This window comes from Perognathus longimembris, chromosome 13 (genome assembly GCF_023159225.1).
Source record: "Perognathus longimembris pacificus isolate PPM17 chromosome 13, ASM2315922v1, whole genome shotgun sequence".
In the NCBI taxonomy this organism is placed as follows: domain Eukaryota; kingdom Metazoa; phylum Chordata; class Mammalia; order Rodentia; family Heteromyidae; genus Perognathus; species Perognathus longimembris.
In genome coordinates, this window is record NC_063173.1 from 24,046,446 (window position 1) to 24,062,729 (window position 16,284).

General features: G+C 40.3%; 2 protein-coding genes across 6 annotated transcripts in view; one reads left to right on the top strand and one right to left on the bottom strand.

The window, feature by feature from the left end:
• The window catches only part of Sergef (secretion regulating guanine nucleotide exchange factor), a 205,654-nt gene that overhangs the window by 70,450 nt on the left and 118,920 nt on the right, over nucleotides 1-16,284 (bottom strand). For all 5 annotated transcript variants that reach the window (XM_048361107.1, XM_048361102.1, XM_048361104.1 and 2 more), the window contains one exon: nucleotides 7,090-7,126. In XM_048361107.1, coding sequence (XP_048217064.1) covers nucleotides 7,090-7,126 — 37 coding nt within the window. The remainder of the gene's footprint in view (nucleotides 1-7,089; nucleotides 7,127-16,284) is intronic.
• On the top strand, nucleotides 11,849-12,521 carry LOC125362316 (60S ribosomal protein L32-like). Its single transcript, XM_048361108.1, has 2 exons — nucleotides 11,849-11,910; nucleotides 12,129-12,521. Exons 1-2 carry the CDS (start codon nucleotides 11,864-11,866, stop codon nucleotides 12,487-12,489), a joined length of 408 nt encoding a protein of 135 aa, XP_048217065.1. The 5' UTR covers nucleotides 11,849-11,863; the 3' UTR covers nucleotides 12,490-12,521.

Here is a 16,284-nt window from a genome sequence, read left to right on the forward strand (position 1 = left end):
GGAACCAGGAAGGCTGCCAAAGAATTTGATAAACAATATTGAGATAATTGAGCAGCCATCTGGAAAAATAATGAAGTTGAATCCACACCTGACATAGTAAACTAAGTTCCAAATGGTTCAAATATTTACATGTTCTGGCAAGACACCAGAAGTTCATGCCTGTAATTACCACAAGGCATGAATAAGAATGCCTACTTAAGCCAGGCACAGTGTGGCTCATGTGTGTAATCCTAGCTACTCAGACTTGAGATGTAAGGATGATGTTTTGAAGCCAGTCAGAGTAGGAAAGACATCGAGACTCTTATTTCCTATTAACCACCCAAAATCCAGAAGCAAGCTGTGGCTCAAGTGGTAGAGAGCCAGCCTTGAGGAGAAAAGCTAAGGGACAGCACCTAGTCCCTGAGTTCAAACACTAGTACTGGCCCACAAAAACAGGAATGTTCATTTACTCACAATGCCCAAACTAGAAACTCAACTGCTCATCAACAGTTAAGTGGGCAAATAAGCTGTAGATCATCAACCAGTGCAATATTTCTGAGTGGTAAAAAGGACCTATTGTTACAAGCAGCATGAATTAATCTTATAGAATATTGCATAAAATACTTTGAACAAAAGAAGTCCAATAGAAAAGTACCATTTATATGAAATTCAAACATAGACAAACCTCATTTTGACAGATAAGAGATAAAAGGATAGAGGTTACTTCTGCAGAAGAAACCTGAGATGGAATGGAATAGCCTTCTGGAGTGCTGGGAATGTTCTTTATCTTGCTCTGTATGACAGTTTTTTAAGTAGATACATGTATAATTATTCATCAATCTGAGCCACACACTGGTGGCTCATGCCTATAATCCTAGCTACTCAAGAGGCTGAGATCTAAGGATCCCAGTTTGAAGCCAGCTCTGGCAGGAAAGTCTCTGAGACTCTTACCTCCAATTAACCACCAAAATGAAATTAGAAGTGGAACTGTGATTCCAGTGATAGAAAGGAAGCTTTGCGCAAAAGAACAAAACCAAAAAAATCAATGCTCAGGGACAGCGCCCTGGCCCTGAATTCAAGCACCAGAATGAGATGCACGCACACACACACACACACACACACACACACACACACACACACAATGCCATAGTTTGAGTACTGACTTGCCTTGAAAATCACATCAATCTGAACTCTTAAAATTTTGATCTTTATATGTGTTAGTTTTATTGTCACTATGACAAACTACTTGCCAGAAATAATTTCAGGGAGAAAATATTTATTTTGCTCTTGCTTTCAGTCCATCACAGTGAGGAGTGTGAGGTGGCGAAATATCACTGAGGACAGGAAGCAGAGGAGAGCACAAACAAGAAGGAGCAGGGCAATTTATAGCCCCCAAGGACATGTTGCCAGTGGTCTATGTCCTTCTATCAGGCCTCGACCTCCACAGCTCTACCACCTCCCAATAATCTGTTTGAATTTTGAAGTCATTCCTATATTAAACAATCACTTAAGTTAAAGCCCTTATGATCGAATCATCTCTTAGAAACACCTTCAAAGACAGACCCAGAGGTATGCTTTACTAATCTCTAAGACGTTTCTTAAGTTGACAATCAAGATTAACCACCAACTGTTCCCTTTCTCAATCTGACATGCAAACACATGTTAAATCACATTTCATTCCTGACCCCAGGCTCATGTCCATATCATAACTCAAAATGCATTCAATCCAACCTCAAGAGTCCCCACAGTCTTAACATTTTCAACATTATTTAAAAGTCTTAAGCTCAAAATCTCCTTGGAGATTCAAAGCAAACTTTGCTGTAAGTCCCTGTTAAAATCAAAAAGAAAATTACATACTTCTAATATACAATGACACAAAGAAAATATTCGCATTTCAAAAGGCAGGGATGGGAGAATAGCAAGAAAGGATTGGACCCAAGCAAGACCAAGACTCAGCAGTGCAAACAGTAAATCCCAGAGCTTTATGTCCAGCATCAAGGGTACATGCTGTCAGTGTGAGCTCCAAAGGGTTTGGTCAGCCCTGCCCCTAGTAGCTTGCTAGTATCAGCCAACATGTCTTTCTTTCTGGGCTGGCTGTGCTCAATGAACATCTGCAGCATTTCTTAGCAGATGTTCCACATTCCTGGCACCTCTAGCTTCCTGGGGTCCCCACTGAATGTGTGGCCTCACTCTCACAATTTCATAGATCACTCTCAGGATCTGCCTAGCTTGACCCTGTCACGTGCCGCCTGGCCTCCCAGGCCTTTCTGTGAAATATAGAGAGAAGCTTCCATGACCCTACAACTTCCTGAATTCTGTGTGCCTGCCCAACTAGTATCCTGTGAATATTTCCAAGGCTGCTGCCAGCTCAGACAGTACCTGGGCCCTCACTAACCACAAGAATTCCAGTGGCCCCTGATGGTCTGATTCATTGAACATAGAGAAACACTTTGCTAGCTGTCCCTGTATGAGCAGGGCAATCTGGCAGCTCTTTCTTCTGAAGGGAAAGTCTTTTTTTTTTGGCCAGTCCTGGGCCTTGGACTCAGGGCCTGAGCACTGTCCCTGGCTTCTTCCCGCTCAAGGCTAGCACTCTGCCACTTGAGCCACAGCGCCGCTTCTGGCCGTTTTCTGTCTATGTGGTGCTGGGGAATCGAACCTAGGGCCTCGTGTATCCGAGGCAGGCACTCTTGCCACTAGGCTATATCCCCAGCCCAGGGAAAGTCTTTTAAACACCTTCATTAATTTTAAATCCTTGAGGTCCATTACAATTGAGGTCCTTCTTCAAGGGACCTTTCCTTTTGTCTTGATGCAAATTGCTTGACTTGTTTTTAATGGCTTTAATCTCTTCAGTAGACACTTTTCTTGGCCGCAATATTCCACACACACACTTCTTGTCTGAGAAAACTGTAAGACTTTAAAATGTTTCCACATTGATTTTTGTTCATAGTTTACACTATACATTTGGCTGAAAGCATCTATCAATAACCATGCCATAGTTTGAATACTAACTTGCCTTGAAATTTCCTCTAACAAGTTCATCAGTACGTGTCCTTTAAACTTGGCCTCCCACAAAGTCTCAGGACATAGACAAAGATAGACAAGTTGTTTTTTTTTTTTGTTTGTTTTTGTTTTTGCTAAAATGTAACATGAATGCCCTTGATTTCAATTTCATAGACTCCTCATTCCCATCAGAAATACATGAGCCTGGCCTTCACTCTCCTAATTTCTGTTGACATTTTGTTCTTCTATGGTTCTGCTAGAATCCTCCATTATGATAACTCAAAGCTGTTTCTTGCATGTTTCTCAAACTTTTCCAAATTCCTACTACAAATCAGTTCAAAAGGGTACAAAAACCACATTGTCAAGTAGGCACAGCAATAACCGTCTTCTTTGGTACCAAATTGCTGCATCAGTCAGTTTTATCATCGTAGTGACAAAATACCTGACAGAAACAACAATCTGTCCTTAAAGGAAGATAGATTTACTCTGTTCATTTTCAGAGGTTTCAGTCTACCACAGCAAGGAGAATGTGTCAGAGCAGCTCACAACATGACAGACAGGAAGCAGAATGGGGCCAGTGTAACATATACCCCCAACTATGAGTCCTCCTAAAGATCTACTTCATCCAACTGACTTCACCCTCTATGGTTCCACCAACTCCTTATAGGCTATTCTAATTTTGAATCCAATGGATTAAGGTCAAAGCCATCATGATCTAATCATCTCCACATCCTCAAAGACACACTCAGAGATGCGTTCTACTTAGGCATTTCTCAATCTAGTCAAGTTTAGAATCAAGGTTAACCACTATTTATGTATTTCAACTTTAAAAATAATTTTAAAGTCAACTTGAAGAGTTGTATACCTAGCCGATCAGCAAAAAATCCTAACATACTCTATTAAGGACACTCTACAAAGAAAGAAAGAAACAAACAAACAAAAAAACCCAAACCAGGCACTATTACACACTGTTGGTAGTAGTGGAAAACTGTATAACCCTTATGGAGGCACTAAGAAATACTAGAATATTTTGTAGCTGTACAAATAACTCAGAGACTTTTATAAGACATGGAAAGATGAAAAAGTGTGCATAAAACATTGAAAAAACTGCATAGAATGTTACTTCTTATTAAGGGGGAATTTTAGGAAACAGATTTTAGTCTCCATTTATATATACAAAAGACTAAAAGACATAGAAGAAAGTAATAATTGGTGCATATGTAATAGAGGGTTACAGAGGAAAGACAGCATGAGAGGTTTTTCATTTAAAATTTAAATTTTTTTCATTTTAAATTTCTGTAAGTTTTGACCTATATACATATATTAATCATTGAAAATTAAATATAGACATTAATTTTTTAAGTGGAAAGAGACAATGGGAGGGAGAAATATTCTAAAAAGAGTGGCTTTTCCAAACAGTTACCAGTATCACAATTTTATCTGGTTATATTATGCTGAGAACTTTTTAAATTAAACTAGAAGAGGTTTAGGATGGGTGTATAGAGGAACCTGCCAGCATAAATACGAACTAAATACTGAAATGGAGAAATGAAGCAGTCTTATCTAGTGTCCTTAAGAACAGAATAGATTGTCTCCAGTCTGCAAGAAGGTAGTGTTAGCAATATGGGGTTCCGAAGTTAGAGAATGGGGGTAAATGCCTGACACAGTTTCTTCTTACATATATAACCTTTCAGGCAAACTGTTCATCCTACACCTCATCAATCTCCTCTTCCTCCAGCTTGTCTCCCTCTTGCTAGCCTCCTACCACGGCCAACAGCTTCTAGGCAAGTGTACTTGCAAAGCTTGTATCCTGTAGAACACTCAGGATGCCACATTCCTCCAGTGGTAGAGTTCCTTGCTCCCTGCTTGTAGGCAGGTAGACAAGTTGAGAATCTTGCCATGACTTGGGAATCATTCATTCAGCACCCTGTGAGCCAGACTCTGAGCACTGAGATAAAAATAAAGAATATGTATACTTTCTTTTTTTTAATTTTTGGCTATACTAGGCTTTGAACCCAGGGCCTCATAAATGCTAGGAAATCACTCTATTATGGAGCTGTATCCCAGCCATCATCCCCATTCTCCCATTGCCTCTGTTAGCCTACTCACTTGGCTAAGTCTCCATACACTGTTCCCAGAATGCCATCATTTTCCACTACCTTCAAAGCAGTATTTCCTAAGAACATTTCCCTTTTCTTCCCTCTCACACCAAGAAAAATGAGAAACAAAGAGATGCTAGGCTTTTCACAGGCTTTATCTGGCCTGACTGTAACACAGTCCTGCAAGGAGGAATTATTATCCCCATTACACAGATGAAGGGGGAAATGGGAGCTCACACAGAGCTGAGCCAGATTGAGCGGAGGCTGTCTGTCTGCAGTATTTGCTTTCCATGGCCCTCTGCTGCATGTGTCAGCTCAGCTCTGGCCCTTCTCTGCTGCTCTGTGTGCTTTCATGTACTGAGAGATTCCCTCAATTTGCGTGTTTGTGCTGCTCTCAGAGAACAATGCCCCTCCCAGTCCAGTGGCAGGAGCAGCAGTGGAGCAGAGCAGGAACATCCTAGATATGGCTTTTGGTCCTCTGATTAGCTTGTCTTAATTACACAGGCTTCCACATAAAGTACCTGGTTCTACCGCAAAGTGGGCAGGTTTGTTGCTACACTTTTTAGCTGTTTCTCTGTCTCCAGCCCCTTCGATTCTTGGCAGCCTCTGGCAGCCGTGCTTCTCTGCTGTCCATGGTTCTGCCTCTTTGCGCATGGCATTTGGGCCTACAAATAGTGCTATAAACCACTGCCACTCCATGTAGCTAAGCCAGTCTAGCTCAAGTGAAGAGTGTGTAAGGCTCTGCTGAGAGCCAGGCACTATTCTTGGGTGCAGTGAAAAAAGGAAAGAGGTCCCTATAAACATAGGGGCCTTGCCTTCCAGAAGTTTTGAGTCAGAGGCTAGAAGATAGAAACAGACCAGAACAGAACTGTCACAAGGCAAGCAGTAGTAAGGTTGTAATGAGTCCTAAACCAAAACTGAAGAGAAATCTAGCTTCTGTATTTAACAGAAGGGAGACCTAATGCTAAGAAAAGGCAATTCTTTGAAATAATAATACTAAGTAATAACTCCTAAAATTTCTAAAGCCCTTACTGGAAGATAAGTGTCACTCTACTTGCTTTACATATATTAACTCACTTAGCCCTCACAACAATACTATGAGATAGGCATGTTGCCATCCCTATGTCTGTCTGTCTGTCTTTCTATATGTCTGTTTAATTTGAAACAAGGTCTCACTATAAAGCCCAGGCTGACCTCAAATTCACAGTCTCCACTGTCTCCTGAGGGCTGGAATTACAGACATGCAACATTATAGCCAGTTCTCTTTTAAAGATGAAGAAATGAGGCATAGGGAGATTAAATTCCTTATCCAAATTCACAGTGGAGTAACTGGAAGCCTACACTAATCTCAGGCACTCTGGTGCTAATCAGATTATCGTCTCTCCAATGTCCTGAGAGGAGGTAAAGACTGAATGTACCTGTCAATAATCAAAGGGCTTCCTGAATAAACCATTCACAGGCCCAATCATAAAAACATGGAACTTGGGTTACACAGAAACTGGAAGGAAGTCTCAATCAGTCAGAGGTCTGAGAGCAGCTAAATACAAGGCAGTGCAAGCAATGAATGGAGTCCCATGTCCCATATTCCAAAGAGCCAACTAGGAAAAAAAGACATAGTAGAAAAGAACTTGTTAAATGAATCAAAAGCAGCCCAATCTAATCACTACCTTTATATCTAGCTGTATATGGTCTCTCTAAACCTGTGAGGGTTTTTTGTTTGTTTGCTTGCTTGCTTTTGAGACAGGGTCTTAACAGGTAGCACTGTGAGTTCTTTAAGATCTTCAAATACCACTCCGTGATGCAGAAAAGTCACTTTAAAAAGATGCTCAGTTATAGGGGTGGAAATTTTCGGCTTTCTAATAAACTCTCGGTTAACCAAAGGTTTCTATTTCCCCAAACCTTCCTCAACATAGATACACATAAATGCACCCTGGCTTTTGGTTAGCCAGAGGTCTTCCTCCAATTCTGTTGCATGAGTTTCAGAGTAAGTATGAGCATAAAATTTACTTACCAATTACTGCCAAATTATGCTCTGAGCCACAAGAGATCTGTAAAAAGAAATGAAAATATTATGTTAGAGAAAAACTGTATAGATATCTCAGCCAGCATGTTTTATGATCACAGTTATTTTCTAATGACATTCAGCATCCATTTTTGAAAAGTTTTAGGAGTACTCTGTACAAAGGTTAAAACTATAATTACAACATCTTGACTGCTACATAAAAAAGAGAGTGTGAAAAAACATTGAATGGAAATGCCCCAAGATGTTAAAGAAGTTGTCTTTAGCCAGTTACAGTGATTTTTTTCTTTCTACTTTTTCGTATTTTTCAAACTTTCTATAATGAGCATATGTTACTTTAAAAATGTTAAGATAAGGCAATAAGGAAACAGTTTTTGATAACTGAACTAAAAAGACTATCACTCTCAGCTGGACTGATAAAATGAGCACAGAATTCAGAGGAAACACACTGGCCTGCAGACAAGTGCTATTCTTCATTGGCTCCCTCTCACTTTCACCTTCCAGCAGCACAAACTCTACAAATCTGGGAACACATCATCCTCTCTTCCATCTTTGCATATACTTGTTCCTCTACCCAGAATGCCCTTTCCTCTACTGCCTAGCTAGAAAATCTCTACTCACTGTTTAAGAGGTTAAGGCATTGACTGAAACTAGAGCCATTCTGATTCTCCTGGTTTTCACAAGAGTTCCTGTGTTGATGTTCTCAATCTTCCCTAGTGAAAACCACTTAGAAGTAAATTCAAAGTTTCTTACTAGAAGCCCTGACAGTTATGGAACTGGCTCACATGGCATTTGTGCAGTGCAAGCCATTCTGTGTTCTGGTAGATGAGAAAGAGAAGCAAGGCTTTGTAGGCTTTTTCCTGTGCAGTTGTGCTTCTCTGATCCCAGATCCCATAGGGAGAAGCACTATGCACCTTTATGTGAATTTCCTGACAGTGCCCAGCAAAGGATTCCTTATACATTTCCTTTTTTTTTCTTCTGCCAGTCCTGGGGCTTGAACCCAGGGCCTAAGCACTGTCCTTGGTTTCCTTTTTGCTCAAGGCTAGCACTCTACCACTGAAGCCACAGCACCACTTCCAGCTTTTTCTGTTTATGTGGTGCTGAGGAATTGAACCCAGGGCTTCATGCCTGGTGGCAAGCACTCTGCTGCTAAGCCATATTCCCAGCCTCCTTATACATTTTGCTCTTGGTAAATGGTCCCATTCCTGAATACCTTTGAAGCTGGCTCAGTGATTTACCTGAGAACACCTACTAGGTCTCACCCAGAGCTATATATACAATACAGGTACATTGTAAGCTTCCTGGCTGGAGTGAGGCTGATTCCCTAGGTCAATTAGAGGAAGCAGATTAATCTGGTGGATGTGAAAAAACTAAGATGTGTACCAATAAGAAAACATTCATGTATGAGCCATTTGATGGACTATTAAGCAGACTTGGAAAATAATACTTACAATAGTAGGAAAATACTCATGATATTACCTGGACTGAAAAATCACATACAAATCATACATTCTCAACTCTAGAATAAAACATGAATAAAAGTGAATGGAATGAGATACATCAAAATGTTATCAGTGCTGAGAATGTGGCTTACTGGTAGAGTGCTCACCTAGCATGCATAAAGCCCTGGGTTCAATTCCTCAGCACCACATAAACAAAAAAGGCCAGATGTGGCACTGTGGCTCAAGTGGTAGAGTGCTAGCCTTGAGCAAAAGGAAGCCAGGGACAGTGCTCGGGCCCTGAGTTCAAGCCACAGGGCTGGCAAAAAAAAAAAAAAAGTTATCAGTGACTGCCTCTCATCTAGGGATAACATTAGCATTATGAGGATAGCTTTTATCCTTTTTTGTTTTTGTACTCCCTGAATTTTACATACTGTTCTTAAAATCGATGGGGGGAGGGAGGTAAATCTATTAAAATAAGAATAATGTAATTCCCACCACTAAGAAAGAAAAACCCCTCACCTGGTTATAAAATCTGATATATTTAGAAATAGCAGAGGTGGGGGACAGATTTAAAGGAAATAGAACTAAATTATCAGCTGCATCATGGTGGTAGAATTTTAAGATATTTTTATTCTCTTCTTTATTTTCCCAAATATGCTTTAACTGTGGTGGTAGCAGCAGTGGGGTGGTAGCCACAATAAGAGCAAGAATTAAAAATAACATAGATTGAAGAGTCATGTGACTGCCAGGTGTCATACCAAGGCATTTCATGAACATGATCACATTTAAATCATTTCAATGACTTTTTTCAACTAGGTTTGGCCTTGCTCATTGTAGACATAAGGAGACTGAGCCTCACACATAGTAAGTGTCTGCCACAGTTTAAGGTGGCAGCAGTAAAAATAAAGCCCAGGTTACCTGGCTTTACCTCCAAGCTAATGTTCTTTAATGCTTTGTCATGTTAACTTTCTTTAAAAAAAATTCTTTCTGTTCAAAAGATGCAGAGAAAGAAAAGACCTGTCTCTGATCTGCTGGGATTCACCTGAGGTTGTGTGTTATAGAGCTGGCCAGCCTCAAGGGACAGGGCTTCCAGAAACAAGCCACTGACAAAGGCCAGTAGCAGCAGCAGAGGCTGCTCTGAATTAATGAGTGAGATAGTGCTAAATGGATTTTTGTCAGGCCAATGTAGAGCCAGCAACTCAGAGCTCCCTACTGCTTCCTGCTTGGTGAACTGGCATGGAGGTCAGAAAACTGGATGCCACAGGCAACAAAATCCCAGTGCTATCCTCCTTCAATAAGATGGTGTAAATGACCATTTGTTTCATATTGCTCCTGTCAGCATCTACCTACTGCCCAGCTGCAAACAACTTTCTAGAAGACTCTGTTAACAATGGCAATAAGCCCAAGAAGAAGAGATGCCAAGCCAGGAAGCTACGTAAATCCTAGGTCCTCTAATTTCCGGTTCTGATACCTTTGGCAAGGCATTTTAACCTCAGTGTTTTCAGATAGTAAAAGTAGGTAACAGTGTGAGACTTGACTGCCTTCCCAAATTTCTAGAGGACAAATGAAACAATTCAACTAAACTGCAGAGCATGGGGTATAAGATTGTGATAGTTATCTTGTCAACTTGATTCACTTAAGAAACGCCTAGGTGACTAGTAAAGCACACCTCTGGGTATGTCATGTCTGTAGAGACATTTCCAAAGAGTATGAAATCATCACAGTGCTGGTGAATGAACTAATTTCTTGATACATTCATAATATGAGGTCACTATTGTGAGGGAGAAAAAGGTAGGAGGAAGTAATGCCTAGCTGGAGGCAGTAGGTCATGGGTGTCTGCCTTGGTATAGCCTGGCCATTATGATGTGACCTACTCTTCTCTACCATGCCTTCCCTGCCACAGTGGACCCAAATTTATCTCCAAAACCGTGAACCAAAATAAACAAGTTCCCTTTTCAGTTGTTTCTCTCAGGTATTTTGGTCATACTGTTTCCTCCTGGATTCATTTCTTGCTACTCATGGACTCTCAAGCCCAAATCAGGTATTCCCGTGTTCCATTCACAACCACATTGTATTTTCTCTGTTAACATTATGTATGTCCATGCATTCTATGCTACTGTTAACCTAGGCAAATCCTGTAAAGCCCTATCTGACTTAACCAGGAACAGCCAGCTGCTGCACCCTAGCAATGGGGTAATAATAGTGAAAAAAAGAGGCCTGACACAGACTAATACTGTATGACTCTATATGAAACTCAAAACAGGCCAAACTTACTTCAAATAAAACTACAACTGTTCTAAAGGGAAAAAAACAGAGCCAATCCTAGTAACTATTGAACACAGTACTCTGACTATCTAACTTCTGTTTAAAAACAAAAATAACATTTTTAAGATTGCTTGAATTTGTGTTTTCTAGGATTGAAATCTTAACTAGCTCAAATCTTAACTAGCTCTCATCTTGAAAAAAATAAAAACAAAGCCATTATCCTAGTATCCTTTTCTTTACATACATGATTTCTCATATTCATTTGTAGAATCCAACATGAACTTACAGGTCCATACATATACACACTGGTTGGGTTAAATCCATAGGAATTTCCTGGATAGAATGATACCATAGCAACAGTTGAGTCCCCTTAAGTGTATAGGTCTTAAATTTAAAATATTATTTAATTAAGAAAAATCATGGGCTGGGGATATAGCCTAGTGGCAAGAGTGCCTGCCTCGGATACCCGAGGCCCTAGGTTCGATTCCCCAGCACCACATATACAGAAAATGGCCAGAAGCGGCGCTATGGCTCAAGTGGCAGAGTGCTAGCCTTGAGCGGGAAGAAGCCAGGGACAGTGCTTAGGCCCTGAGTCCAAGGCCCAGGACTGGCCAAAAAAAAAAAAAGAAAAGAAAAATCAGAGCTCTGTGTCAAAATAGGTGATTTCAGGGTTGGGATAAGAAAACAATAATTGAAGGCTACAACCTGGAAGTGAAGAAGTAATAAAAGAAAGACAAGGATATGTCGAATGGACATCAGAGCTACCTTGAAGGGGCTCCACCAGGTACAGAAGGAAGAATTTAGAATATCAAAATGTGTGACAACAGTATAACTCATGAGTACATACTGAGTAATAAATAAGGAAGTAGTAAAAGCTATTTCACATAGTAGGATGCCATAAATACAAAATGAATAATTGCTTTGGAAGATAATTTTGTAACCATTACAATAACAGTTAATTCAGGAAGACTCATTAGCACATGTTAAGACTATTGAGCAGGCTTCCTCTTCCTTGGCGCTGCCCACGGAGGTGGCTGCCATCTCTCCCGCTCGGCATCATGGCTGCCCTCAGACCCCTGGTGAAGCCCAAGATCTTCAAAAAGAGGACCAAGGGGCTGGGGATATAGCCTAGTGGCAAGAGTGCCTGCCTCAGATACACGAGGCCCTAGGTTCGATTCCCCAGCACCACATATACAGAAAACGGCCAGAAGCGGCGCTGTGGCTCAAGTGGCAGAGTGCTAGCCTTGAGCGGGAAGAAGCCAGGGACAGTGCTCAGGCCCTGAGTCCAAGGCCCAGGACTGGCCAAAAAAAAAAAAAAAAGAGGACCAAGAAGTTCATCCGCCACCAGTCAGACCGCTATGTCAAGATTAAGCGGAACTGGCGGAAACCCAGGGGCATCGACAACCGGGTGCGGAGGAGATTCAAGGGCCAGATCTTGATGCCCAACATTGGTTATGGGAGCAACAAGAAAACAAAGCACATGCTGCCCAGTGGCTTCCGGAAGTTCCTGGTCCACAACGTCAAGGAGCTGGAAGTGCTGCTCATGTGCAACAAGTCTTACTGTGCCGAGATCGCCCACAACGTTTCCTCGAAGAACCGAAAAGCCACCGTGGAGCAAGCAGCCCAGCTGGCCATCAGAGTCACCAATCCCAATGCCAGGCTGCGCAGTGAGGAGAACGAGTAGATGGCTCACATACACTTTTTATTTGTGCTTAAATAAACTACAGAAACTAAAAAAAAAAAAAAGACTATTGAGCAGGACTAGGAGTGTGGGCCAAACAACATAGTACTTGACATGCATGAAGCCCTGGGTTCAAACCCCAGTACTGCAACAAACAACAACAACAAAATATGGAGCAAAGAGTCTGAAGATCAACAAGGTATTTATACAGTCTCAAAATATCTCTTCATAGATTACCTCTTAATGATAACAGTAATAAATGGTAGTTTTATAAACAAAGAAAGGAAATAGATACAAGTTGGCACAAGAGATCTAAGTGCCCATTACTGATAATGGGATAAACTGACATCAGATCCCCCTTCATATGATGCATGGAAGGCAGAAATAACCACAGTTATTCAGTATTGCTGTCAAAAGGATATAGGTGAAATCTAATCATGAAGAAAAAAACCATATAAAACCAACTGAGGAACATTAAAAAAAAAACAACCTACGACACAACAGCCCTGTACTCTTAAAAACAAACATAAATATTATAAAAGACAAAGGAACATATCCTAGTTTAAAGGAAGCAAAGAAGTATGACAACTAAATGCAACCAATGATCCTAGCTCAAAGTGAAAAACTGTCACAAAAGGTCACTGAGACAACTGGAGAAAGATGAAGACCCCCACAGAGGAGAAGAACACAGACATAGAGAGAACACCAATGCATAACAGCTTACAAAGTGTTTATACATGCTGTGTTCAGAGAAAGGGATTTACAGAATTCTTCATATTATCATTGTAAATTTTCCATACATTTAAAAATACTTAAAAACAAAATTTTACATGAATAAAATAGGCTAACTTAACCTAAGGCGAAAGGTTAGAATAGTGGTTATCTTGGCTGGTGATACCAGGGAGACTTGCTGGAATGTGCCTAATTTGAGTGATTACATCGGTACATACAAATATCAAAATTCAGCAAGTTGTTCACTTAAGAATTACACACAGGGGAGCTCTATGTTTAGCCTTCTGAGGAACCTCCATACCGCTTAAGAAATACACTGGATACTGTATTAGAACTAGGGAAGTGAAAAGGAATATTAAAATCGGGACAAAGGATAAAAAGACAAATGACTCCAAAAGCAATACTTGCAAAACCATTTGGTGTAAACCAACTGAACAACTCATGGGGGGAGAGGGAAAAGGGGAGGGGGGAGGGGGGAGGAGGGAGGAGGTAACAAACAGTACAAGAAATGTACCCAAGGCCTAACATATGAAACTGTAACCTCTCTGTACATCAATTTGACAATAAAATAAAAAATTTAAAAAAAAGAATTAAACACACACGAGTTACTTTTCAACCAAGACAAAAAAAAGAAAGTTTATTTTTATTTCTTTTAATTTTTAAAAATTATCTCTAAGTAGTTGTGCAAAAGGGTTTCAATTCAACATTACAGTTTTTTAGTAGAAAGTATCTTGGTCAGTGTCACCTCTTCCATCATTCTTCCAGCTCTCTCAACCTTACCCAAGTTACCCAGTTCTATTTTCACATATCTACATTTAAGTACAGGCTATATAACTACTTTTAGACATAATTATTGAAAACTCTTATTCTGACTTCCTGATCTGCTACAGTCACTATATTTTCTTTTAAGGCACAATCTTTAGAAAGAAAGCAAGAAACACTTTGGGATTTAAAAAAGAAAAGGCATTTGCAGAAAAGAATAACATAAAAACACCATTACAGACTGCCTGGATTAAGGTTCCCATTTCATACTTTTCCTCCTAGCCATATCCTTAGAGTTCATTATCCAACTTTGATTCTGTTCCAACAGTCATGTTCTCTGAATGCATGTGACTTGCTTTTACAATGGGATGTTAGCAAAGGTGACACGAGGAGAGAGACCTGAAAGACAATTCTGTGTTGCTGTCCATTTTTGCCCTCTTCCCTCTGCTACAGCCATGAGAACTTACCCAGACGATACTGATGAATGATGAGCTATGTGAAACTCAGCTGAGTGAATCAGCTGTCCTAGTCAAAGATCAGCCAGTACTTCATCATGTAAGCAAAACTTTCCAAACCCTGAAGAACCACTCAGCAACACCACAAAAACAAGAACAAACACATGCTAAACGTTCTGAACCTCCAAATCCAAAATACTCTGAGACTTGAAACCTTAAAAACCTTATTCTTTGTTTCTGAAAAGAAGAAAGCAGACTCTAGGGAACACTGGAGCATGGTTCATCCCTCAGATTCTGCAATCCCTGGATGCTCAAATCCACTGTATAAAAAAAGTCACACTTATTACTGTTTGCATATGGCCTACACACATCTTCCTGCATATTTTAAATCATCTCTTCTTTACTTATAAAACCTAATGTAATGTAAATGGTATGTAAATAGTTGCTAAACTGTATTTTTTAGGGAAAAATGGCAAGGAAACGAGTTCAGTACACATGCATTTTTCCTCCAAATATTTTTGCTCTATGGTTAGTCAATCACTGATATAGAATTCATAGATGCAGGTCTGGTTATAGCTCAGTTACAGAGTGTTTTCCTAACATGCACAAGGCCCTGAGTTAGACCCAGTAACACAACACAACACACACACACACACACACACACACACACACAGAATATGGAGGGTCACATGAATTAAAAAGGACTTTGGGCTTTCATTTTGTGATATTACGAAGAGCTCAAAGAAGAAGAGGTATGCTCTGAATTAGATTTCCTCAGGCTAGAGGAGGAGACAATACTATGCTATATACTGTCGACTGAATCTTGAATGTCCCTCAAAGGGACAAGTGTTGAAGATTTAACCACTAACCTGAGATGTTATTTGGAAGTGATGTAACCTTTAGAAAGTATGGCATAGCTTTTTCTTTTGTCTTTCTTAACTGACTTTGGTACACTGGGTATTATATGTATGTTTATCAGAACTAGGGAAGGGAAACACCAAAATGGAGAGACGAAGGGTAAAAGGTAAACCAATGCAACAGCAATACTTAAAAGACAATATGCTGTAAACCAACTGTACATCTCAGGAGAGGGTGGGGAGGGCACCGGGGAGGGGGAGGAGGGGGGAGAAAAATGGAGGAGGTAAAAAGTTTGATAAGAAATGTACTCACTGCCTTACATATGGAACTGTAACCTCTCTGTACATTACTTTGACAATAAAAAAATGCAATAAAAAAAGAAAGTATGGCATAGTAGAGGAAAGTTAGATCACTGAGGATGTGCCTTGAGGGAGATATTAAATCCCTGGCTTCTTCTTTTACTTCCCTTCTTTTTCCTCCCCTACCCCTTCCCTCCTGTCTGTCTCTCCCTCTTACACACAACACACACTACCTAGTCACTATGAGGACAGGCCTCCTCCGCCACATGCTTCCTTCCACCATGATGTACTTATGTGCTACTACAGGCCTAAGGCCACAGGACTAAATGGCCATGCACTGAAGCCAGGCACCACAATAACCTTTTTCTCCTTATAAGTAGTTCAACCTCAACATTTTATCATATTTGAAGAAAGCAGACTAAGTATCTTAGTCTTATCCATAGGGAAAGTAACTGAAGAAAAGCTAAAGAGTTACAATTAGTAAAACAGATCAGTCACTCATTAGGCAGGAAAGGAGGAAGCTTGGTGTTTTGTGGTTTGGACATGATTACAGGGGATTACAGGGGATATTGTCTTGATCTACCATGGTCACAAAGTAGCCTGTCTGATGTTGATGTTTGGTGAAGTAGTTTGTTTCAACAAGAGAACATAAATAACTAGCTGTGAGTACTGGCTCAGTTAACAAAAATACC

What these genes read in the sequence shown, in the direction of transcription:
- LOC125362316 (XM_048361108.1), top strand. Translation starts at nt 11,864, where the DNA reads ATGGCTGCCCTCAGACCCCTGGTGAAGCCCAAGATCTTCAAAAAGAG. An exon ending in CCCAAGATCTTCAAAAAGAG is followed by an intron (nt 11,911 to 12,128) that starts GACCAAGGGGCT and finishes AAAAAAAAAGAG; the next exon opens with GACCAAGAAGTTCATCCGCC.